At 49.2% G+C, this 25,272-nt stretch overlaps 2 protein-coding genes and 1 long non-coding RNA gene across 4 annotated transcripts in view; 2 read left to right on the top strand and 1 right to left on the bottom strand.

Annotated features, from left to right (window-relative positions):
• Nucleotides 1-476: 476 nt before the first annotated feature.
• LOC101642830 (zinc finger protein 324A) overlaps nt 477-25,272 on the top strand; it is a 34,402-nt gene continuing 9,606 nt past the window's right edge. Inside the window, exons 1-2 of the mRNA XM_045292327.1 lie at nt 477-906; nt 15,365-15,534. Coding sequence (XP_045148262.1) covers nt 15,520-15,534 — 15 coding nt within the window. The 5' untranslated portion in view covers nt 477-906; nt 15,365-15,519. The remainder of the gene's footprint in view (nt 907-15,364; nt 15,535-25,272) is intronic.
• Nucleotides 4,526-10,811, bottom strand: LOC105979785 (zinc finger protein 304-like). 2 transcript variants are annotated; one of them, XM_045292316.1, is made up of 4 exons: nt 10,421-10,811; nt 8,091-8,217; nt 7,448-7,570; nt 4,526-6,789 (listed from the first exon to the last, which is right to left on the bottom strand). In XM_045292316.1, exons 1-4 carry the CDS (start codon nt 10,448-10,450, stop codon nt 5,201-5,203), a joined length of 1,869 nt encoding a protein of 622 aa, XP_045148251.1. In that variant the 5' UTR covers nt 10,451-10,811; the 3' UTR covers nt 4,526-5,200. The 2 variants fall into 2 exon arrangements, with proteins under 2 accessions (XP_045148251.1, XP_045148252.1); XM_045292317.1 differs by having other exon boundaries at nt 6,700-7,570.
• On the top strand, nt 23,153-24,436 carry LOC123521933. Its single transcript, XR_006680280.1, has 3 exons — nt 23,153-23,246; nt 23,551-23,716; nt 24,103-24,436. It is a non-coding gene; the product is annotated as an uncharacterized LOC123521933 (long non-coding RNA).

Genomic DNA, 25,272 nt, shown 5'->3' with positions numbered 1-25,272 from the left:
AGGGAAGACAGCTGCCTCCGGAGGGTCAGCATCAAATGGACCGCAGATGGACGACTGGGAATGGCCAAAGCGGTGCAGGAAGTCCCGCCCACAGGCTGCTGTCCACGCTGAAACGCCCTGATCTGAGTCCTGATTGTGGCTTACGACCTGCTCCTCCGGTGACAGTGTCTCCCAGTTGGTCGCAAAGTGGACTCGAAGACAAAGGGTTTCTCACTGCTGTTGAGTCAATGCTGGTGTTGCTTGGTGGTTGCCAGGGCGCTCGCGAAGGGCGCGGTAAGATGGGAGAGATGCGAACTACATTACCCGAAAGGCCCCTCGTCGTGCGTTGGAACCGGCGCTGGCTTCGCCGGCTGGGGCGGGACTTCCGGCGCCGTCCTCCCACCGTTACCTAGGCAACTCGCCCTCCGCCCACACAACTGAGGGACAGACTCCTGGGCGGCTCTTGGTCTCGCGGGAACTGTAGTGCCGTGCGGCCGAACCGGACCCTGAGGGAGCCCACTCGGGTCTCTGCGCACAGTTCATGCCCCTCAGCTGCCCTGGGCACGAGGCTCAGAAGAAGGGCGGGTCTGGGGGCACCGAGCCCCCGGCGGGGCTTTGGGCACGTCGTACGCGCGGCGACCCGCTTGGCCTGTGCGGGAGGGCCTTCCCAGGTCCGTGGCGGAGAAGCGCGCCGTGTCCGCGCTCCTTCACAGAGGGGTCCCTAACTGCCAGTCCAGTGTGGCGGGGCGCGGAGGGCTCGCCAGCTGCTCGGGTCTGGGTGAGGATGAACACGTTCGCGATCCATTTCCCCGTGACGGGAGCCCCGTTCGGCAGCGGGACCGAGGGCCGAGCCAATCGGGGCCGTGTTCACGGAGACTCGCCGCCGGGGGCCCCAGCAGCCCGTGACCCAGAGGACGCCGCCACAAGGTAAGCAGCCCCTCTTGGGCCGGGTGTGGCCACTTGCATTTCCACCTCTCCCCTTGTGTCCTTCTGTAGCCGGCTTATATTAGTGACGGAGACCTAGTGGCTTCCGTGTTGGGCTGCTACACGCAAGGTCAGTCATTTGAACTCACCAGCTGCCCCACCAGAGAAAGAGGAGGCTGCCTGCCCTCATCCAAGTTCACAGCCACAGACACCCACAGGGGCAGTTCTGCTTTATCCTGCGCCGAGGGGCTAGGCGCCCAAGTCCGCTTGATGCCCGTCAGTGCGTTTGGGTTAACTTTTTGTTTTTTCCTCCACTTGGAATAGAATATTTTTGAGTTTCACATGTTATATCAATCCTGTCAGTACTTTGTTCCTTTTTAGCGTCAATAATCGTCTGCTGTGTGCATCCTCAGCTCACCCTATCATTTTGGTAGTTGTGTTGAAAAAGCTGCTGTCAAGGGTGAATGAATACTGAACCACTGCTTTAGGAGAAAGGGACCCTCCCTGGTGGCATGTGGGTTACTCCTGGGGCTACCAACCCCAAGTTCGGCAGTTCAGAACTGTTGGAGATGAGACTTTGAGTCCCAGAAACCCACAGAGCAGTTCTACCCTGCCCTGTTGGGTCTCTCTCTCGAAGGGCATCAACTCCGTGGCAGTGAGTTGAGGAGAAATACGAGAATAGTGTCAGATTTGATTAATACATAACTTGACGTTTGTTCTAAAACACCATTTTCAATTGTGTACTGTTGGTTCATTAACACTGAACTCATGAACAACATTCACACATTTTTTTCTCTGAATGGCACCCCATAGCCCTCTTATTTGTGTTACACTAGAGGAGCAGGGAACGCTTTGAAGAGTGATATCCTTAACAAAACGCACAGAAGTTAAAAGCATGGTAGCACGTGGACGACAAAAGGACACTGGTTTGCCGTAGGAAGGCTCAAGTGAGAAGGCAGTGTTCCCTTGTTCAACCTCAGCTGGGAACATGTATGTCAAGTGACTCAAGGTTTTGTTTTTGCTGCTTTGAACACTGTTGGAAAAACATAATTAAGAACAATCTCTTGAAGTGTAATGGGCATTTCTTAAATTTTTCGGTTGCCACCTTGGCATTCATTTCCCCTTTCTCTAACACAACAGTACTCTTCACTGCCTTGAGCTTAAAGTCCTCCCTCTCCCCTATCTAGCCATGTTGCTTGGTTATGTGTGATCCCACCATCGTACATCCTGATTCATTGGCTTCAGTCAATCAGATCCCTCCCCACAGACTCCATAGAAGTGAAAACAAAATCTCCTGCCAACCTACACAAACACTCCACAAAAGTAGAAGAGAGACAGACTTTCATGGAGAAAGTACAAGACTGGAATGTGAGGGACATCTCAGGCAATCCGCTCGAGAGCTTGCAGAGACGGAAAGTGACCCTTTACATTACCAAGCAAATATAACCCCTTACAGGTGTTCTCAAGATGAACAACTTGTCCGCACGAGCACCTGATAGTGCTAGTTGTCATCTGTCATTCCTCCTAATTTCGCCAGGTTATTGGGTAATTCTTTAAAAAACAGCCAGACTCTTCAAAGGGCTCAACAATGTTACATTCCCCCGAGTGATGTAGGTGGCTTCCAGTTCTCTGCCTGCTTGCTGACTTTAGTACTGTCTTATCTTTTTAGTGACATCCTAGTGGATGTGACATGGTATCTCAACAGGATTTTAATTTGTATTTCCTAATGAATAATGATGGTGTTGGGTATCTTTTCGTATGCTTACTAGTCATCTGTATATCTTCTCTGATGAACCCTATTCAGATATCTTGCCCATTTTAAATTGGGTTCTTATCATTGAGCTGTGCAAGCTGTTTACATATTCTGGGCATGACTTCCTTATCCTTCTCTGGTTTGATCAGCTGGCCAATTTCTACAAAAATGCAGCTGGAGCCTGTAGCATCCTCATCACCTTCTAACTAAATGCCTGGGTCAAGCCTGACTACAGCCATCTACCAATTGGTCCCTGGAAGTGTTTAGTCACAGGCCTTCTCAGCACCCACACCCTGTGTTTGTGCCCAAAACTCCTATCCTGTTTAGATGTAGCTCCCAGTCTGGGGACCACCCCTGCTCATATCGGCTCCCTCAGGTCTCCACTCCATCTAGGACCCCTTGGAAATCCAGCTCTAACCCAAGATTGCAACTGGTTTTGTGGCTCCACTGAAAGTTTGTTAAGTATTCAAAATTTTAAGTTTCTGTCATCTAAAAGTTAGGCGACCTCACAACAGTATGTGGATCTCAGGCTTCTCTGAAGCACAGAAGTGAGCCAGCCACAGTGGCCGGCACATCATCTGCAGTCCCTGGAGAGGGACTGCAGTCAGCTTTGGCCTCATCCTCATTTGCCAGTTAGCTCACCTTTGGGGGTGGGGTGGGGAGGAGAGGAGGAGTGTTATCCTTTAGATCCCAGCTTCCTTTCAGAAATGTCAACCCGAAAGAGAATCAGGAAATCCCTCCAGGCTTCCACCTCTTCCTTTACCCTTGGTTTCATCTACCCAGACTAACCAGGCCCCTTTGCCAAGAAGATGCCTGTCTGTTCTCTAAAAGCCCAGGCTTTCAGCCACCAGGCCACTGTTCAAACACTACTCTGTGGTGGGCTCAGTGCCCCTGCATCTTGTAATACAGGAAAATTCATAGTCACAGGCCTGGCATTAATGTAGCGAGAGCAGTGAACATTTATTGAGTTTACCAGTTGTGTGTAGTCACTTAACACCTTGAGCTGCTAACCATAAGATCAGGGGTCCCAATCCACCACACCTCTGTGGGAGAAGATGAGGCTGTCTACTCCCTTAAGATTTAAAAAGTCTCAGAAACCCACAGGGGTACTTCTGTACTGTCCTATTGGGTTACTATGAGTTGAAATCGACTTCCTGGCAGTGTTTGTTTTAAACCTGTAAGAATCTAGACTTAGTACCGTGCTTAAGAGCACAGATTCTGTATCTAACTCAGAGTCTTAACTCTGGCTCTAGAACTCATCAGGCTAACTCGTTAGCTTACCTGTAGGGTGATATCTTTGACCCTTATCAGTCGAAAGCCCTTCTAGCACAACAGATGCAGGAAAGCCTATAGCTATAGCTCTGACCTCAGCCAACACCAGTGTTCAAAACTGCTATGAAGTCCCTCATTCTGTCTGACTTCCAGCCCAGTTTCATTACTCACTTACAGTTCTGACTTGGCCCCTGTAGACCTTGTAGTTAGTGATGCTGTCTAGACTTCAGGAGACACCACAGCACCGCTAAGGACTCCCAAAGTTTCCTGAAAACAAAGGACCCAACGCCTACTCCAGGAACTACTTGAGATGACCACACCAAATACTCAACTCTAAGGCTAGCAGATTGTCCTGGCACCTAGGACACAAGATTTGGCCATGAGATACCCGCAGTCTTTCCCAGATTTGGGCTGTAAAGCAAATTAGGTAACCAGACTGAAAGCTCTTCCCCGTCAACCTGCTACTCACAGTGCAATACATGAAGTGCTTCCCCTGCCTCCCTTTATCCACATCACTAAAGCCCTTTAGCCACATCATACTGGCAAAGCTCAGTTCTATTCTTAACCCCTCCCTACACACAACAGGCAGAGCCCCTGTGGCTTAAACAACAAGGCCTTTATTATCACACACTCTGGAGCAACTTAAAGCAGGCAGTTCAAAAGCCCAGTGAGCTGGTGGCTGGACAGCACCATTATAGGTGTTATCTAGACTCAACAAAGCCCATAAAGAAGGGACACTTAATAGAGTCATCAGTAGACTCCAGTTAGATTCTAATGGACAATATACCTAAACCATGAGTACTGTAATGTTGAGAATTAATATCATTTCAATGTGCTCATCACTCACGGTTTTTCCGAATCGGAAAGCATGCACAGAAGTCTGCCTTCCCTGAGTATATTGACAGGCATACACGGTGATGCCCTGTCAGTTGGTAGAGTGGTGTGGCATCTGCCACAGGCACTGGCAGTGACATCTGGCAAGGGGCCTGGGCAGTTTAAAAAGTACAACATTACTCCTGGAAGTCTTTCGCCCACCTGACACTCAAGAACAAATTTTTCAGTGAGGTATTGGGATATGCAAGTTCCCATTTTTGATCGATAGCATCTTCACAAAGGTTCCTCTCAGCACTTTCCTCAGAAGTGAGTCATTTTATGATGAACAAAGAGAAAGCCACAGCTAAATACTTCCCCACATTCACTGCACTGCTGTGGCCTTTCTCTGGTGTGACCTTTCTGGTGCTGAATGAGGTTGTTTTCCTATACTTACTGCTCTCATAAGGCTTTTTTCCCAATGTGAACTTTTAGATGCTTGTAAAAATTAGAACTGAAGCGGAAAGTTTTACCACATTTGTTACACTCATAAGGCCTCTCTCTGGTGTGAACTCTCTGGTGCTGACTGAGGATAGAACTTTCACTGAAAGCCTTTCCACACTGACCACACTCATAAGGTCTTTTTTGAGTGTGAACTTTCCGGTGCTTAGCAAGGTTCGAGCTGTAGCTGAAGGCTTTTCCACATTCACTGCATTCATACGGCCTTTCTCTGGTATGAACTTTCTGGTGTTGAAGAAGGGCAGAGCTTTGACTGAAGGCTTTCCCACATTCAGAGCATTCATAAGGTTTTTCTCCAGTGTGAATTCGCTGGTGTGAAACAAGGTTGGAGGGGCAACTAAAGGCCCTCTCACATTGATTACACTTATAAGGTTTTTCTCCAGTGTGAATCCTTTGATGCAGAACGAGTTTGGAGGTTTGACGGAAAACTTTTCCACATTTTTTGCACTCATAAGGCCTTTCCATGTTGTGGACTTTCTGATGCCGAGCAAGATGGGAGCTATTAATGAAAGCTTTCCCACATTCCCTGCACTTATGAAGCCTTTCTCCTGTGTGTATTTTCTGATGCTGAACAAAGCTAGAGGCACAGCTAAAGACTCTGCGGCACTGCCTGCACTCATAAGGCTTTGCTGTATTGTGAACTTTCTGGTGCCGAACAACATGGAAGTTCCGAGTAAAGGTCTTCCCACACTGGCTGCATTCATAAGGTCTTTCTCCAGTGTGAATTCTCCAGTGCTGACTAAGGGAGTGCTTCCGAGTGAACGCTTTCCCACATTCACTGCACTTATGATGGGTTTTTCCATTGTGAACTTTCTGATGCATTTTCAGCAGAGATAGGTGACTGTAGGCCTTTCCACATTCATTACACACATGGGACATTCCTCCAATATGAGATTTCTGATGATTAACGTGGGCTGATGTAGCACTCAAGACATTCCCACAAGCTCTCTCTTTAGCGTGACTTATCAGGTGGTCGAGGAGGGTGAAGGCCTTTAAGAAGACCTTCCCACAGTCACTGCACCTGAAGGGCTTCTGTCCAGTGTGGGCTTCCTGATGTTGCCTAAGACTGGAGCGGTTTGGGGAGGCCTTCGCATATTCAGTGCTCCTGCATGGCTTCCCTTCACGTGGAGGGGTCGGCTTGTGGAGGTCTGGTTTGTGGCTGTCCTGGACATCCACACTAAACTCCTTGCTTGTAAGGGGCTTCTCTGACAGGGGGACGCTGAAGCTCTTCACTAATAGGGCTTTGTCCTTGTCCCATCGTAAGGGTTTCTCACCGCTGTGCCCCTTCTGGTGCTGGTAAAGTGTTGCACAGATCCAGAACCCTTCCCTACAAGTCTTACACGTGTATGCCTTCCGCCTGGGGAGTTTTTCTTGGTGCTCAGCCAGGTGCCAAATTTCTTTCAAGACTGGGCCACACGTGTCGCAGATTCTAGCCTTCTGGATGCAGGAACCTTCTTTGGGGGTCCCAAGTTGGGACCCTCCTATAGAAAGGCCTTGCTCAGGAAAGGCCTCCTTTGCTGCACAACCACCACCTGAAAGTAGAGGAATGCTGAAGTGTACACTAGGTTGGGAGGGGTACTCGCTTCGCAGAGGTGTCTAACCCACTAAGAGGTGAATGTGTGGGATGAGTCAGGGTGAGGAAGTGTAGAACCCAGGCAGGCCAGAGAAAAAGAGGCCTCATCAGGTAGGAGAATACAGGGCAAGGGGTGGGAGTGGGGGTTTGGGCTGCAGAGAGGCAAGAACACCAGCTAAACTCCTCAGTTTTCAGGAAGGCTAGACACAGGCAACCCGGGAAACCTGTCAGGAAAAAGGATCAGAACCTGGGACACACAGTCATGTACCCAAGGCCAGGAAAATATAGTGACAACTGGGTAATAGGTGCCCAAAATTGAGGTAAAGATGTGTGTATATCTGACCACACTCATTCCGGCCAATGTGGAGAGGCCTGCAAAGGGAACTGATGCACGGGAAAGGGTGAGAGATGGAGGTCAAGGACACAGAGCCATCCAGGGGCTGGAGGCCAGAGTAGAATAAGTCAAAGGAAAGGTGTCCCGAATAAGGAAGGGAAGATGGGAGTAAGGTGTGGCTACTGGCACCAGCAGCAAAACATGGGTGGACACAAGACAGGCATGACTCAGGACAGGACGTGCACCCGGCACTGAGGACACCTGCTCCCTAGCCCCCACTCACCGGAGCTAGGATCCCTCTGGGCCTCTCTTGCTGTAGTTGAAGACATGTCTACTCTGCCGAGTCCCCAGGGCTCTGTGTCCCACTTCAGTTGAGCAACCACGCTGCAGTTGGAGGCTACAGGTCCTGGAGGAAAACCAGGAGTGGTGAGCGGTCAGTCCCAGCTCAGAGCGAGCCACCCTGTGACAGACCAAAGGGAGCTCAGGCTACCTTCGCAACCAGGAAGAAAGTGCAATGTTGCAAAACAGGCCTCTGAGGAACGCTCCCGGGAGCAGCACAGAGGTCCAGCACGTGGGTGCCTGAGGCACCTGTAACCGGGCTCCGAGGAGGAGGACTGGAAAAAGGGCAGCACCCCAGGCACAAAAGTACCACCAGTCTAGATGGACTCCAGCAGCCAGACTGGGACTCCCGGCCCCTGGCCCCTTCCCCACGAGCTTCAGGGAGCGGGTATAGGGCTTCTCGGGGAGAAAGGATGTTGTACATGCAACCCAGCCCTGTGCACGTGCACACACACATGCCAACTCCAAGGAACCAAAGGAGGAGGTGATACCTGTCCTCCGGCTGTGAGAAGGACAGAGCTGCCCTGGGACCAGACAGGAAGGGCAGCATCTAGGACAGGAGGCTGAGGTGGGTGTGAGGGCCTTACCCAGCGAGGCCACAAGTGAGAAGTTCTCCAGCATTACATCACGGTACAGGTGCCTCTGAGCCTCATCAAGGAGCCCCCACTCCTTCCAGGAGAAGTACACAGCTACGTCCTCAAAAGTCACCCGACCCTGTCATGATGGGGACAGCTCAGAGAACTGGACCAAAGGGCAGTAGCAAGAGAGACAAAAGTAGTGCACAAATGAACCCATCTGGGCCACCAGCCCATGACCCAGAGTCCCACCACCTCTCCAAAGGGAACATCCTCCTCCATGATGCACAGATCACTGCCCCACCCCCACCCCAAATCCCAGTGCCACTGGTGCCACTCTTTCCTCAGGCAGCCACTGATCACAGTCTACCCTTCAGCAGCCACAGACAGACATGGTTATTAGCTCCAGGCCTGGCAAGCACCCCACCTCACAAACACACACACACCTTTTGCCCAAGCAAGTCCCTTTGTTTTCCCAGATTGTGTGTTCTAGTCACACTCACAGCACACCTCACTCTCTGGACACTCGTACACACACCCCTCCCTGCTCCAATGTCCACTGTTGGCATCTCCCTATCTCCCCATATGCTACTCTGTAAATAGCGTGCATAGGTTGGAGGCTTGGTGAAAGTGCCAAGGATCTTATCCGTCTTCAAACTTCTAGATGCTCCACCTTCCAGCTCTTCCTTCAGTGTCTCCCTACCTGGCTGTGTCTAGTCTCAACCCTCAGTCAACCCAAACCAAACATGTATCTCTGAGATCCCCAGGCCTCGCTGCCTTTCCACGTGTTATCCCCTCACCAGCTCTAGGATTCCCCTCTCCTGACACACACGCCAAGCTAAATGCCACATCTCCCACCCCAGACTTGGGATTCTCTCAGTTGAATCTGTCTTCCACTGCGCTAATTCACCAGCCTGAAATCCCCAGGCCTTACAAAGACTGTACAAGAAAGGACGGTGGCTCTATGTTGTTGGCCCCAAACCACGATTACCTTACCTTCTCTCTCATAGAGCAAAATATTGCCTATTACTTTGCTGTCTTCATGATCATTGGTACATTTGTAGAGATGACTAAGCACTAACACCAATACCACTGTCACCCTTCATCCCAGGGAGCCTTAGCTGTCTAGACCCTCCTCTTCCCACACACTTCTCCCCCCCTCTCCCCATTTCTTCCCTTTGACTTCACCACACCTGTCAACCTGCCCTAAACCATCTCTGTTGGCCATCTGTTGCCATATCTACAGATGCCCCTTCTAAATCTGGACCAGAGTGCCACCTCAGTCCATAGACTGGGTGCTACCACATTCTGCCACAAAACTCAGACTTGTGTCCAGCAGCCTACAGTATTTGATCCCTGTACTCAGAGGTCTCATGGATATCTCAGCATCAGCATGTCCAGAAACCTGCCTCCTGAACCCTGACGAATTTCCCATCTGTCTGGTTGATGAGGCCAAATCCACCACAGGGTCATCCCTGACTTCTCCCCCTCTCTCAGCCTCTACATCAGTTGATTGTGTTGAATACACACAGTGCCCAACCACTAGGCCCATCTCCACAAGCACCACGTTGGCGAGCCATTGTCATCACTCCCTGCATCTCATCTATTATGGTGACATCCTTACCAGTCTCCTGTCTTTTTTCCCCCACTCTGCAGCCAGAGGAAGACTGTTAAGACTTGAGTCAGATCACCTCCTTCCTTCATGAGCTCCAAGCCTTACATGGTTTTGCACCACCCTCAGAGTGGAGGCTCAGCTCCCATAGCTGCCGCTCCAGGCCCTACTCCTGCTTCCTTTTGGGTCTCCACTAGCCTTCTTGAGACCTGTGGCTCCCTGAACCTTACTAGCCCAGCCTCATCTCCCAGCTCTTGCAGACCCTGCGCCACCTGTCAGAAAGTTTCCCACTCTGTTGTTAGGGGCCTCACGTCCATTCTGACTATGGACGACAGGATGAGACAGTGGCAGTCCTGTGCCAACCTCACAATTGCCTTTATGTCTGAGCTTAGTGATGCCGCCACTGTGTCAAGCCCAATGTCCTTCCCCAGGGACTGCCTCTCATGACATGTACAAAGTAGACCAATGAAGTCTCGCCGCCCTTGCCTCTAAGGAGCATTCTGGCTGTACTTCTAAGGCAGATTTCTCTCTGTGTGTGTGTGTTCTCTTCCCACTAGATTCTAATCTAGACATTCGATCATTTCATATAACCATTAGCTAGGGTAAGGGATCGTGGACCTTAAGTAATTCCAGTAGCAAGGGCAAGGTAGAGAAGTGCACTGGGGACAACGCCCTACACTTTGTGCGGGGTGGTCTGAGTGAGTCAAGGTGCAGGGCACCCTCTTCTCACCTGAGCGGGCTCCAGCAGTGCCACCTCCATCTGAGCCTGCAGACGGTGCAAAGTCGCGAGAGCAGAGGACTGGGGCAGTGCGACACAGCTGGCTTCAGCCACTGCCGCCGACCGCCGCCGCTTTCCCAGCCCCAGGAGGTGACCTCGGGCTGACCGCCTCACGCTGGGCTTCAAAGAGCCCAGGCCTCAAACGCCTCCGCCAGGGACCAAGCAGCTCCCCGGGACTTGACAACCGTACTACAGGAAGTCTCCGCCCGTTTAAAGACTGAAAGAGGGAGTAGGGTCCCTCCTCGTCAGTTATTCCCGGCTAGGCCCCTAAGGGGAGTCCCTTACAGGTACTGGATCCCAAGGGCACATGCAAAGACCCCACAGAAATAGAATGAACGTCAATGGCTGCCGATGCCGGAAGTCCCGCCCCACCAGCGTACCCCGCAGGACGTGCTCTTTCCAGCTCTGTCATTGGCCCAGGGTCTGCTGCCCACTTTACAGTGTGTTCTGGGTAATGTAGTTTCTGCCCAGCATCCGGACGACCCTCATTCTCCATGGCAACGCCCAAGCCACTTCACTGGGAGCTGTGGAGTACAGACATTCCACTCTAATTAGCCAAGCTGATTACAGATGTCAAAAGAAGCTTTAGGCTACATAACATCCTAAAACAAGCTTGGAGTACATTCATAATATCTGAGAATTAAAATCCTGCAACGGGGGTGGAGAGTTAACCTGAAAGCTACAAACTTAGATTTGGAAAATTAACAGGATAGCTCGATATAGCAAACTAACAACAGGGCAGTGGGCTATAGGGAACATGGCCTTAAGGCAAGATGGCATTACCTACACTTCGGGGGGTGGGGGCAAAATACCAGGGGGTAGGTTGGAACACATCATCTACTCCCATCTCCAGACACCTCTGTGACTGACCGGGTTCAGCAACCCCATAGATTTCTCTGATTTGGTGTTGCTCCAGAAGCTTGGCTGACTTTTCCTTTACACTCCAGGAGATGTCCACAAGGCCTGCCAAAGCCCCCTGAGATTGAACTTACAACAGGCCAGGCTCTCCCCTCAACTCTTCCTGTGTACACTAGCCCACAGCCTCAGTCCCAAGGCAAGCTCCCCTCTGGGTGCAGCCTGTGCCGTCCTCAGCAACTCACCAGACCCTCTTCAAGTCCCCTGCCCCCTTCGTTCTGCAGCCCATCCCTTCTGTGAAGCTCTCTAGCAAACTTTGGCCAGCCCATTTCCCTTCTGGGTCCAGATGTTACTATGATCGTAAAGAAAACAAAAAACCACAACCAAACCTCTACCATTAAAACTCATATTGAACTCATGTAGGTTTTTGAGATTGTAAATCTTTACCGGAACAGAAGCTTCATCTTTCTCCTTAAGAGTGGCTGGCTGGTGGGTTTGAACCACTAGCCTTTGGATTAGTAGAACAGTGCTTAAGCTGAAGCACCACCTCACAGTGGTCAAGATGTCCAGCCATCCACTCCTCAGACATATCCAGCCTATCAGGCCTGTGTTTCCACTTGACCACGTCACCTCTTCACTCTGAGGGTTTTGGGGCATCTCAGACAAAAATCCTAAAACAGCTCCTCTCTTTCCCCCTGAAACCTGCAGTGGGGCCCTTCTCCGTCTCTGTGGGCTCTGTTCTTCCCCTGCTCACGCCTCAGTCCTTGGAGTCATCCTAGGTCTCCTGTCACCACCACCCACCCCATCCTGGGACTCATCAGCACATCCCACAGCCTTTCTCCTTGGAAGGGAGAGGTTCAGAATCCAGCGACTTCAGACTGCAACCACCATGGCCTCCATTGTTGCAGTCACCTCCTTCCTGGTGGGGGAGCCCCACCTTCCCTGGCCTCATCACGCCTTCACACAGAAGTCACAGGGCTCCATGTTAAACCCTAACTCCAACACCATCCCTTACTTTTCACTCCCTCCTTTCCATGCCCTTGCATCAAAGCCCAGTTCTTCAGTCCCCTCCCTAGGCTGAACCCTCCCCTAGGCTTTCTGGTCCCAGCAGAAGGAAAGGAATTCAGGTTTTCCCAAGGTCCTCGTTTCAGGCTCAATTCAACCCTTTGGCCCAGCTGATCTTTCTACCTGGAATGCTCACATTTCATCCCATCAGGTGGCAGAAGTGGGATTTTCCACTCTTGCATGTTCTGCCGTGGCCGGACACGAGATCTGGACCAAAAGTGATCTCAGGCCAGGTGTCTTCACTCACAGCTTCTGAACACCAAGGCTTGGAATCCTGGTGGGCAGGACCCTAGAGATCCTTCCCCAAGAGTGCTAGCCCGTCAGCACAGCCATGGTCTTCGGCTGGACATCCAGTTGCACCCGGGGACCTGGGCCTCTGACCCGTCAGCTGCTGAGCCTCGCACGGGTCAACAGTAAACCGACTGACCTGGACCTGATTTCCCAACGCCCCTCGTTTGGTTGGTACCGTGGAAATCAGAAAGGGTAGCCTTTGTTGAAGCTGGATTAAAACTGCAGTGCCTGCAAGGCATTGCGCCATAGACGTTGGCCAATAGTGGCCCAGGAGAGAGGGCTTTTAAAATTGTGTTTGTGTGCACACCAGTGGAGACGTGACTTCCAGGCGTGGAGTCAGGGTTATTTCAGTGGACTTGAGCATCCTGAATGCCTCCTGGGCAGGTGCATCTGGGTTTAGTTGACAAAAGTGGGGGAGACTGAGAAGGCGCCCTGCCTTTTGCCTCTTTGCGTCTTCGTCCTGGGTGGTTGTCGATGATAATGTTAGGTGCCATCAGATTGGCTCTAGTTCATGGCGACTCCATGCACTACAGAGAGAAACACGCCCCAGCCCCGCATCGTCTTCACAACTGCTGTGAATGTGTGAGTCCAGTGTTGCAGCCACTATGTTCACCCAGCTCGTCGGTCGAGGCCCTTCCTCTTTGTCGCCGCCCCTCCTCTTTACCAACCATGATGTCCTTGCCCAGGGACTGGCCTCTTTTGACAACATGTCCAGAGGACGTGAGAATGTCTTCATCTCCCCGAACCCTAATTTCCCCAGCAGTAAAATGGGCAGCCCCTTGAGATGCCCTCCTTAGCCTGTGCAGAAGCCTAGCCATCCACCACAGCCTTTCAGGAAAGACATCTTGAGTATTTTCCCAGTATTTTCAGTGAGAGACAGAGGTGGGGCTGCCTACTCCCTGAGGTCGTCCAGACGTCGGTGCTGTTTCTTGCCCAGCCACGCCACACACCTGTGACATCGATCCATAGGTTCTCAGGGCAACTGCTGTGCTACCGGATTCGTGTCAGGTGAAGGAAGGGTTCCACTTGTACACATGTACCATAATCCTGCTTTCCAAGGTCTTTGGACCCCAATGTTCGTGGGTCTACCACTTAATTTGTTTTAAGACGGTCAGCACCCTGAAAGGATAGACGCACCCTGAGTCTGTGCCCATATCCCAGACCAGAAGTCTGTATGCCAGTAGAGATAAGGACTTTTCAGGCTTGTCTATGAGACTGAGCCATGATTTTCAAGGGACTCAAGGGACTCAGAGGCCTTCTAGTTAATGGAAATCGAGTACCTGAGTGGAGGATTTTGGTTGCAACAGGAGGTTAAAGAGCTGGGCCTTTATTCTGATGGTAAGAGGTCTTCTGGCAGATGTATGAACACCCTCGAGTAAGGGGAAAAGTGGGGAGGGCAGTGAGGAACCTTCAGCAGTCGTCTAGGGCATAGTGGTATCCGAGACAGGACAGGGGATGGTGAGAGCTTTAGACAAGATGGGGATGGGAGTCCCACGGTGAGCACAGTGTTGGAGTATGTGCAGGTGGCTAGAGGGATCTAAAAGGTACCAGAGAAGGCAGACCATGTGGTTTGCTTTGAATGAAGAGCATTGTGAGGTGGCTTCCTGTGTGGAGTGACCATTTGCTACACTGCAGGAGCTCCTGGTAGGTGGGTTTATCCTCTGAGTGGCCCAGGGTTTGAGAAGCTGGGTATTTATTTGCAGTTGAAGGATGTAGCAAGGACAGAGACAGGTAGAAGGTCTGGAATGATAAGTCAGGGGCAGCCAAGAGAGTTTTTTTGCAAGTCAGGAATGGAATTGGATTTTGGCTGTGACTTCCAGGGTCCCTCTAGCTGCTGTGTGCAGAGTGGCCTGTGAAGAGGTCAGATGGGGGGGTGGGGGCGGCCCCGGTGGTGGTGGTGGGGAAGAGCTGTTGAAACTGATGGCTGCAGTAAGTAAGGCGGGTGCAACAGTCAGACCAAGTCATGTGGGGCGAGCCCAGGCTGGGGGCTCGTTATGATCAGAAGGCATGCTGTGCGGAGCAACCAGGAAGGTGTCTACGAGTACAGTGGGCAGGACCGTGGCTGCCACACTTGGATGGGAGAGTGTCAACTGAGTATTGAGGCGGTGGGTTGGACCGGATGACCAGTGGGACCTGGGAGCATTGGTGAGTGGTGTCCACTCTGAAATGGGAGCTTTGGGAGGAAGATGAGCTGGGGGTCTATCTAGGAGGTGCTGCCAGGGAAAGGGCAAGGACCCCTGGGGCCCAAGGCCAGAGCTTAAAAGTGTCCCCTCACTCATTGGCCTCAGAGGATCACCTGTTGTCCCCATCATCACAGCACCTGGTGACTTGGAGGGTATGACAGTACCTCTCCTGTGACCCCAAAGAACCTTGACCGGGATGTGGTGCTGGGGAGTTTCCCACTCCTGGCCTCTCTGGCTGAGGCTTCTTGAAGTGCTCCTCGTCAGAGGAGTTGTTGGGGCCTCAGCTGGCACCGTGGACAGTGACTATTGCTCTCCTTGAGCCACCGGACACCTGTTGCCACAGGGTTACAGTGGCTGAGGGTGGGGTGGGGTGTGTGTGCATGTGTCAGGATTGTCTCCCTGCGTCCAGTAAGTGCACTGGGTTTGGCCATTCCCAAGCAGGGTCATCTGGCAGAAGCTGTGACCTCTCTGTAACATGAATTCTTCTCCCCTTCTCCAACAGGTATTTCCCAAGAGCTACCTGGTGCCAAGATCTGAGGGTCTAGATGTGGTTATTGCTTTCAGAAACTACTAGACTGATCCTACAAAACTCTCCCTAAAGATTCATTTTTTGGCAGTCCTTTCCCTGTTGAATAGTAAAGATGAAGCAGGCTCCTCATGGTCTTCCTCCAGGTGGGTCTCGGACAGACAGGCAAGACACCTGCCCTGCCCTGTCTTTCTCCACAGGACTTGTGGCCACTTCACTCAAGGGGGTCTTTTTTCTGGAACTCAACAGGAGCTGAGGGCTTCTGGCTGGGAGGATGCAGTTGTGACCACATTAGCATTCACTTTACGGGACACTTTTTAAAAAAAAATCGTTTTATTGGCGCTTGTACAGCTTTTATAACATTCACTACATTAATTGTATCAAGCATATTTGTACATATGTTGCCATCGTCGTTTTCTAAACACTTACTTTCTATTTGGAGCCCTTGGTATCAGCTCCTCTCTTTTCCTTCCCTCCCCCGCTAGGACACATCATTTTGGTGCATTTCATTTTCATCAATGAAAATTACAGAAGCTTTACATATCCCTCCTACCATTTATACTGACTTTTTATCCATTTAATGAGACAACTGTATATTCAAGTTAATTTTCTAAGCCTTCTAACATTGAAATTATCTGTGATATACCTATCTCTGCGGATATGTGTCAATTTGATGCGAACAGAAATTATTAATCCCAGTAAACCGGTTTCATTTATGAAAGCATTATTTCAGTAATAAATATAAACATCCAGGGGCTCAAGTGGAAAGTGGGTGTCGTAAGAATGATGAAGTCAACATATGTACTAAAGTGCTGGACACAGATGACGTATGTACAGATTGTGATGAGTTGTATGAGCCCCTAATAAAATGATTATTTTTAAAAATAAATAAATATAAACATAGTCAAAAAGTTCTTAAAAAGTAAACATCATATGTAAAGACAAACAATGTAGTGGGGATTGGCATGTTGACTGACCCAAGTGACCTTTATGATACATTGAACCCACTACCTTATTTGATGTATAATGTTAAATACCATAAATTTTATATAATATGCAGTATCACATAGTTTAATTATGCGTTAATAGTGTATAATTATGTTATTTGTAAATAAAATAAGTTGTTTTTTAAATAAAATGTGTGGTTTTGTTCACGTGTCAACTTGGCACATGTCTGTATAGATAGATATGTAAGAAGTGGCTGGGACATTGGGCCTCTACTCAAGTCCTGCATCAGTACAAGAACATGTTCTGATAACCTGGAATTCTGTGATGCTCGCCTTCTCTACATGATCACTGAAGACAAAATAGGTGCATATGCTAATGTGATGAAGAAAGCTGATGGTGCCCGGCTATTATAAGATATAGTGTTTGGGGTCTTAAAAACTTGAAGTTAAGCAAGTGGCCATCTAGCAGGGGAGCAACAAAGCCCACACAGAAGAAGCACACCAACCTGTGTGATCATGAGGTGTCGATGGATCAGATATCAGGCATCACAAGACCCAAAATAACCATTCAATACGAATGAGGGGGCTCGGAATGGAGACCCCAAAGCCCATCTGTAGACAATTGGACATCTCTCAGAGAAGGGTCACAAGGAAGGACGAGCCAGCCAGGGTTCAGTATAGCACCAATAAAACACACAACATTGTTCTAGTTCAGTGGTTCTCAACTTTCCTAATGCCGCGACCCTTTAATACAGTTCCTCAGGTTGTGGTGACCCCCTCCCCAACCATAACATTATTTTCATTGCTACTTCCTTATTGTCATTTTGCTACTGTGATGAATCGGGTGACCCCTGTGAAAGGGTCGTTCAGCCCCCAAAGGAGCCTCAACCCATAGTTTGAGAAACGCTGTTCTAGTTCTCTAATGCTTCCTCCCCGCGCTGTCAAGACCCCATCTCTATCTTACAAACCTGGCTAGACCAGCGCATGGATGCTGGTACAGATAAGAGCTCTCAACACACAGAATCTAGGATAGATAAAATATCTGTCCCCTCAGGACCAATAAATATTGATACCATGAGGGTGAGGGGAGAAGGGGGAGAAAGGGAGAACCAATCGCAGTGATCAACATACAACCCCCAGGCCCTCACCGGGGTGAACAGCAGAAACGGGTGAAGGGAGACAGTGGGCAGTATAAAATATGAAAATAAAAATAATTTATAAATTATCAAGGGTTTCACAAGGGTGGGAGGGGAAGAAAGAGGAGCTGATCCCAAGGGCTCAAGTAGAAAGAACATGCTTGGAAATGACAATGGCAACATATGTACAAATGTGCTTGATACAATTGATGTATGGATTATTATAAGAGCCTCCAATAAAGTGATTTGTTAAAAAATTTTTAATAGAAAAAGAAATGTCTGTAAACCTAGTGTTGAGAGAGGCCAGGAAGAGGCCTCTCTTGGGGGTGGCATTTGGGGGTGGGGTTGAGACTGTGCATGTCACTGTCCCAGTGCCAAGGTCAGTGTCTGAACCTCATTTCCACTTTCTTCTTCTTTTTCTTTTCTTTTTTAGATTGGTGTGAAGTTTTATTTAGCAGAAAACTCCTATGACAAGAACTTGAGAGAATATAATAGTTCCTCTTTAGAAAACTGCATGAGATGCTTTCATTTAAACAAGAGGGGGCTTTAAGAAGGTCATGGAAAAACTCCCGTTACTTTTAGTTCGAATTTCCCAGGAGCCTTTAACATCCCCCTCTTGACATTAATCCAATCACTCAGTGACACATGGAGAGGAAATTGTTTATACTTTCGAAACTCTTGATGTATGTAAGTGGTAAACAGGTCACAAATGTGAACTGGCTATGGCCAAGCTCACCAATGTACAGCTAAGATACGCCATCTTTGCTCTTTTACCATAAAAAGAGTTGAAGTTAGCTCCCCCGTTTATTACTAACCAAGGGTTATATCTACTTAGGGGGGCATGATCACAGATAACCACATGTCACATGAAGGGGCAGTACAATAGGCATACACATCACAGGAAGGGGCAGTACAATAGGCATAAGTGTGACAGAAAGGAAATGAGCTAGGGGTGTGAACATAGGAATGGGAGGAACTAGAGGTATACATGTGACAAGAAGGGTGGACCCTAGATTCACGATGGCGGCCTAAACTTGGTCACCCTTGAGTGGGCTTGACCTCCCTGAGCTCTCCTTCAGGGAAACAATCTACTATTCTTATGAGAAGGGAGTGGGGCCCTACTTGTTGTGGGATAAACAGTGGTGTCTGCTTGTTCTGGATGGCTGATAACCCTTAGAGAAAATAACCCCTGACCTCCTTCTGTTGACCTCCAAATGTATAGTCATTCGCCAAGTGTAGCAAGCAGCTACGTTTGGCATATAGTTGGGGGAGACAACTTGGGAGAAATCTTTCTGCTTCCCACGCTTACCGTCTTCCCATTCCATACTTTTTCCTCTCTGTGCGAGACACTCTAGTGTCAGCTTTCAAGCATAGTCCTACAAAGTAACAGGTGTTATGCTATTTGCCCTCTGACAGAGGGCATATTGAATCATGTTAGTGAGCAGGAAATTCTGCTGGCCACACTGGATGTTTGACCCTCCTCAGGTTTGCTCATACTGTGGTCTTGTGGAGCAGGGCAGAGCCTTGTTCACCTTGATGCCTGCCCCTGATCTGCAAAATCCCACAGAATCACTTCTGAGAGTAGTAGAAGTTTGTTCAGAGTGAACTTGCCCGCTCCCTATTGTGCCACGGAAAGAAGGCATTTCTCTGCTCTCAGGCAGTTTGCATGGAAGGGACAGGAGAGTTCTGGAGAAGTAACACCACAGGCCCACAGTCCCCATGCCAGCCTTGCTAACCTGAAGGTGTACCCCTAGAACCCAGGTGGTCAGATCTTCATCGAGATCTTCTACGTAGTGGGGCATCGGGACAAGCCCTGGGTAGACACTGCACATGGGTGGGGCACGTGGGAGAGAGCGCTGGTTCTGCACCATCCTTCAACATAAACGAAACCTTTTTATTGGGGTGAGTGTGAGGCCTCAATTGTGACGCTGCGCCAAAGGTGCCCGCTGCAGAGAAATCCTCCACAGACAGCCTATGACTTCTCCAGCCCAGTGGGGGGCGTCCCCCACAGCTCCAGCCTCAGGCAGCTCACGGGGTCTATCCCATGCTGAGACCCTTCAGAGCAACAACCGGAAGAAAGCCTCCCTGAAGAGCTTCACCCTGCGCATCTGCCTGGAGAGAGACTGGTTGTCCAGCAGGCAGAAAGGCTTTTGGAGAGAAACCAGCTCTTGTAGCTCACGGGAAAAACTCACCCTGCAGAAATGGCCTGTGTGTGTAAGGAGGGGGAGAAGCCCTTCAGTTGCCTGTCGGAACTGAAAACGCAGAGCAAAGTTAAACTCTGGAGAAAGGCCGTACAAGCGCATGAAGTGTGGAAATGCTTTTGGTCGAGCCACGTGCTAATTAAGCACCAGAAAGGAGACAGTGGAGGAGGGAGGACCTACTGAGCGCCGAGAATGTGGAAAAGCCTTTGGTGAAAGCTCTGCCCTGGTACAGCGCCAAGTTGTTCACACCATGGAAAGATCTGATGATACGGCAAATGTGGGAACGTTCTTAGACACCAGCGCCGCATAGTTTGATAACAGAAAGTTCACCCAGGAGAAAGGTCTTAGAAACACAGTTAATGTGGAAAGCTTTCAGCCAAAGCACCCACCTCACAAAATTAACACAGAAGAAAGACCACGTGGCTGTACCAAACACAGGAACCGTCCAACCAACACCCTACCCCTTATTCATTGAGAGAGCTCATACTACAGAAATGTCTACCATGTGCAATACTATGGCCCTTAGCTATAGACCTAACTTTTAGTAAACACCCAAAAGCACGCACTAAGTAGGCCTGTATGCACGCAGTGCCTGCCAGGATGCTTTCATCCAGAGCCGTTCATTTGCTCAGCACGCAAAAGAGGGGCCTGGGAGTGCAGCAGGACACAGCTGTCAGTGCGGCCTCCTCCAGCACGAAAGGACCCCCGCTCAGAGAAGCCCTGAGTATCTGTGAGAGAGCGTCAGACAGAAGATACACTTCATGCAGGAGAACACCACTCCCTGAGGAACTACTCTACACAGGTTGTGTAGGTGATGTTTGTGGTCACACTACATACACATAGTGGACTGAAACTTGGTGCAGCCTGTCAAGGTGGATAATACTTCACATACTAAGGATCGGAGACAAAGTTTACTCCTCCGTAAAGTGGGGTGGGGGCTTTATAGTAGCTAAAGGGTGGGACTTCGGAAAAGTTTCCACTCACAGGCTTGGGAATTGTTAGGTTTACCTTTCCCTCCAGCAGTAAAGGAAGAGGCATACACGAAGGGGAATGCCTCTATCGGCCTGCCCAGAAGGGGAAAAACGGAGCGGCGAAGGTGAGGCATAAAAAAGCACTCTATAATCCTCAAAGATGGAGGGAAAACCTTTGGAATCTGTTGTCCTGTTTTTCCTGCAGAGACACCTAGGAAGAGCTCGCTTACCAGTTCTCCGACGGGGCCATTTCCCAGGTACCTTCTGTGACGCCTGCATTTTGAACAGCTAAATTCAGGACAAGCTGGAAGAAACAAGGGGATGGAATCTCCTCGAAAGCCTCCAGAAGGGGATCTACCTAGAACCCTCTCCCAGGGGGACAGCTAATGGAAAAGTGGGTGAGGGGCGACGGAGGCCGATGCAAGATATGGAAAAAAGTAATCTATGATTTATCAAACGTTCATAGGGTGGGAAGGAGGGGGAAGAAATGGGTAGCTGATATCAGGGGCTCAAGTGGGAAGAGAATGCTTTGAAAATGATGGCGGCATATGTGCAAATGTGCTGACACACTGGGTGAATGTATGGACTGTGATAAGAGATATAAGAGCCCCCAATAAAAGTGTTAAAAAAAAAAAAAGCCCTGCTGACGCCTTGTTGTAGCTGTAAGATAATAAACTTGTGTCTTAAGGCAGAAGGAGTATGGTAATAGAGCAGCAATAGTAAACTCATGCACTCTCAGAACCAGAGTGTTCACAAGACCGTAGGACTGTAACAGATGAGGAAAAGGCTTTAGGCGCAGCTCTTCCCATGATAAGTGTGTACCTTGGAAAGGCCTTGAATCCAGGATTGTGAGAAGCTTTTGGTGAAAGCTAGACTTTGTTCGGCAAGCCAGTTCTCCTTAGTTCTTCTTACTGCAGTGAGAGGGCACCACTCTCACAGATTCTACCTTACTGGGTCCCAGGAAGTTTATACTGGAGAAAAACCCGAGGACTTCAGTGCATGTGGGAAAGCTGCGACTCCAGCCTCATTCAACACCAGAGACTCCACACTGGAGAAAGGCCTCCTTAGTGCAGGGAACACGGGAGAGCATTTACCGCCATCTCCCCACATAGTAAACACCAGAAAGTTCACACCAAAGCAAGGCCTTGTGTGTGGCCAGTGTGGGAATGCCTTGAGAGAAGGCTCCACTTTTGTCGGGCCCCACACTGGAGAAAGGTTTTATGAATCTAGCGAGTGTGGGGAAGCTTTTTGCCTCAATTTAGCCTAACTCGGCACCAGGAAGTTCATGTGCATCCAGTGTAGAAGTGCTTCCAGTTGCAGCCCCTCATCTGAACTGGAGGAATATCTTGTATACAGGGAATGTGGACACACTTCAGTCAACTCTAGAACCTTGTTTGGTATAAAAGAAGACAGAGGCAGCCAAGGAGCAGCTTTTGTGAGTGAAAGCTCCATTATAAATTGAGCTAAATGCACCATACAATCGCCACATTGAAGAGATAAGGAATGGGTACCAAATATATATGAGCCAGCCTTCAGAGGGGACACTGCACATGGTGATTTGTCTAGAAATCTGAGCCTAGCTGCCACTCTCACCTTGGCTACACCTGTGGGGCCGTCACCTCCCACATGTTGGGGAAGGTGGCCCCTGTGCCAGTGCTGGGTTTAACTTTTAAATGGCCGTGGGATTCTGATGGAGTGTCTCCTTGGACGGGTGGGGGGGGGGGGTTCTAGGGACGATTCTTCATGGATATTGCTATTTCTGTATGTGACCCTCATGAATTTGTTAATGAGCCCAGGAGTCGCCACACTTTGAAATGCCTGTCTTGAACTGCCCTGAACTAAAAAAAATTGGCTTGACTTAATCTCTTTGGACTTTGAATTTCTGTTTTATCTCATACAGTTAGTTGAACACAAAAATGATGGAGCAATATGATAAGAGGGTAACAGCTTTAGGGAGCACCCCACAGCTTCTGCCACAGGGACACAGTGAGATGGTAGGCTCTTCCTTAGGAAAGTCTGAAAAGCTCAGAAGGTTAAACTTGTGGCCTAGATCCAGGGTTAGCTGTAGGCCGAGAGCTCACCCTGAGGAGGAAGAGGGTCTGTGTTGGACTCTGGGTGGCTTGGAGCAGCCAAAAGAGCTCTTCTTTCAAAAGGCCATTTGAAGAGTTATAGTACAGATGCTACTTAAGGTGGAGCTGTGCTTGGCCAGATGTCATGACCCTAGAAGACTAGACCTTAGTAGGCATAGTTCCTGGTGGCATTAAAAGTCGGTAAAGGAACACTGGCTGTAAAGTGATAAAGATTTTTGTTGTTAGGTGCCCATTGACCCAGTCCCAACCCATAGCAACCCTCTGTGCACAATGGAATGAAACACTGCCTTGTCCTGCGCCACCCTCACATAGATTCCTGTGCCTGAACCCATTGTTGCAACCTTTGTGTAAGTCTATCTCATTGAGGGTCTTCCTCTTTTTCCCTCCCCCTCAACCTTACCCAGCATGATGTGCTTCTCCAGGGACTGGTGATAACATGTCCACAGTATGAAAGACGAAGTCCTGTCATCCTGGGCTCTAAGGAACATTCTGGCCATACTTCTTCCAAGACAGGTCAGTTTGTCCTTTTAGCAGCTCATGGGACTTTATCTTCTTTTCCAGCACCGCAATTCAAACTCATCAGTTAAGAGATCAAAAGACACATTGCATTTGGTAAATCTGCTGCACAAAACCTCTTTAGAGTCCTGAAAAACAAGGGATGTTACTTTGAGGACTAAGGTGCACCTGACCAAAGCCATGCTATTTTCAGTTGCCTCGTATATGAAACTTGAATAAGGATTAGGGAAGTTTATGTCAAGTTAGATGGGCTCTAAGCCACATCAAATGCTTATAGCTCTATCGTGTTGATTGACTGTAGCAACGTGGAATGGCTGTGTGAAGTCTTGAATGCAGACCTGGATTCTTTTCTGGACAAGATCATGATCTGAGCAAAGACAGTCCGTTTTCTGGTGCACTTCCTTGCCTCCCCTGAGCTGTCTGCCCGGATACTGTTCCAGTACTGAAGGGGTCCCTGGACTTGAGAGGTGAGTCAGGAGTCTTGGAGGTGGCTTGGCTTCCTTGTAACTTGAGCAGCCATAGCTTTTGTCTTCTACTACCGGAGGCTGAGTTTAACTTAGGTTATTCTCTGCTTTGTCTTGCCCCTAGGAACTAAAATATCCAGGTCTTACAAAATTTAATGTGTTGGCCCTGTATGTTTTCCAAATATTAAATAGGATGTGAAGTTATTAAAACCTTTGTGTAGGGTGTAGACGTTAATCCTGGCTACTGGTTTTGGCTTTTAGACAGAGAGAAAACCCCTCCTGGGATGCTTCCACACAGAGATACTGAGCATCCATCACCCTCTCCTTCTCTCCTCTCTCCCCCAATAATTTGTGCAATTTCCCATCTCAGTGAATGCCATTGCTTTCAGGACTGGACCCTCAATTTCTCCAGCCTCATCATCTCTAACTGGTGACCAACTGTGCATCTCAGCTCTAACTGCAAGGTGACAAAAGGAATTAAGAGTCCCAGGAAGTTTCAAGAACTTGAAATCATGGCAAGCATTATAAAGACTGGCCTCCAGGCTTGGGGGGTCCTCTGGATAACCCAGCAGCAGTGGCCAGATGCAGTGCTATCGCCTGGAGGCGGGACCCCCACTGTGAATCCCTGCACAGCTGCAGCTTAGCCATACGCAACTCTTCCTCCAGAGATTGTGGAGCGAGGGACCCCTAGCGTCACAGTTCCCCTGGCCCCTTAGAATGAAATAAAACCTGAAAAAGATGCCAAGGCCTTCAGTTTTCATCAGCTTTTCTCCTTCACCCATGCTCATCACCACAGCATAAAGGAAGCTGCGTCAGCCACAGGGACTTCCAGACCCAGGCCAATCCACATCCAGACCTGTTCAGATAAACTCTTGTGCTGGGATTCCTCTCTAACGGTTCAAGGCCACACATTCGCATATTCTTCCTTCAAAAAGAACAGGTTTAAAGGGCAAAAAAAAAAACAACCTACACACTTTAAAAATAAAAGTCGAATGCCAGGTAAGATCAAATAAGAACACCTCATCATCTCTCTCTCACCGAAGGCAGCTATAAAACTGAGAGCAAATGTACAGAGAAACTGTTGGAAGATTCTGAAAAGGAAGTAGTAGCACCCAGGTTTGGAAAGAACACCAGAATTCGAGCACCATTTGTCATTGTGAAAAAAACGATGAGTCTGTTTAGAATTGAGAACAGTTTATTGTGGCGAAAGAGCCTTTTGCAAAACAGAAACAGTCAAAGAGCTCTCGCACAAAGTATCCATCTCCGAAGCTACCTGACAGAGTCAATAAAGATAAAAGCCACAATCAAAACGGGGACATTTGGGTTCTATGTGGACAGGATTTACAAAGCTGTGGCAACAAGATCTTGGTTGACTTCTTATGTAGGAGTTGCCTGCCCTTGTAAGGATGGCTCTGGGTGACAGAATTTTGACTGACTCTGAAGTTTCCTGTGACAATTTAAAAATATAGATACAGGATGTTCTAAAGTAGGGTTTACAGACTTTTTGAGAACCAACTGACCACCTGAATTACACGGTTCCTGGCAAATGATTAGATCAC

This window comes from Echinops telfairi, unplaced genomic scaffold (genome assembly GCF_000313985.2).
Source record: "Echinops telfairi isolate 266 unplaced genomic scaffold, ASM31398v2 ScPeMD7_655;HRSCAF=1070, whole genome shotgun sequence".
Classification (NCBI taxonomy): Eukaryota; Metazoa; Chordata; class Mammalia; order Afrosoricida; family Tenrecidae; genus Echinops; species Echinops telfairi.
This window is presented reverse-complemented; position numbering and strand designations above follow the sequence as displayed.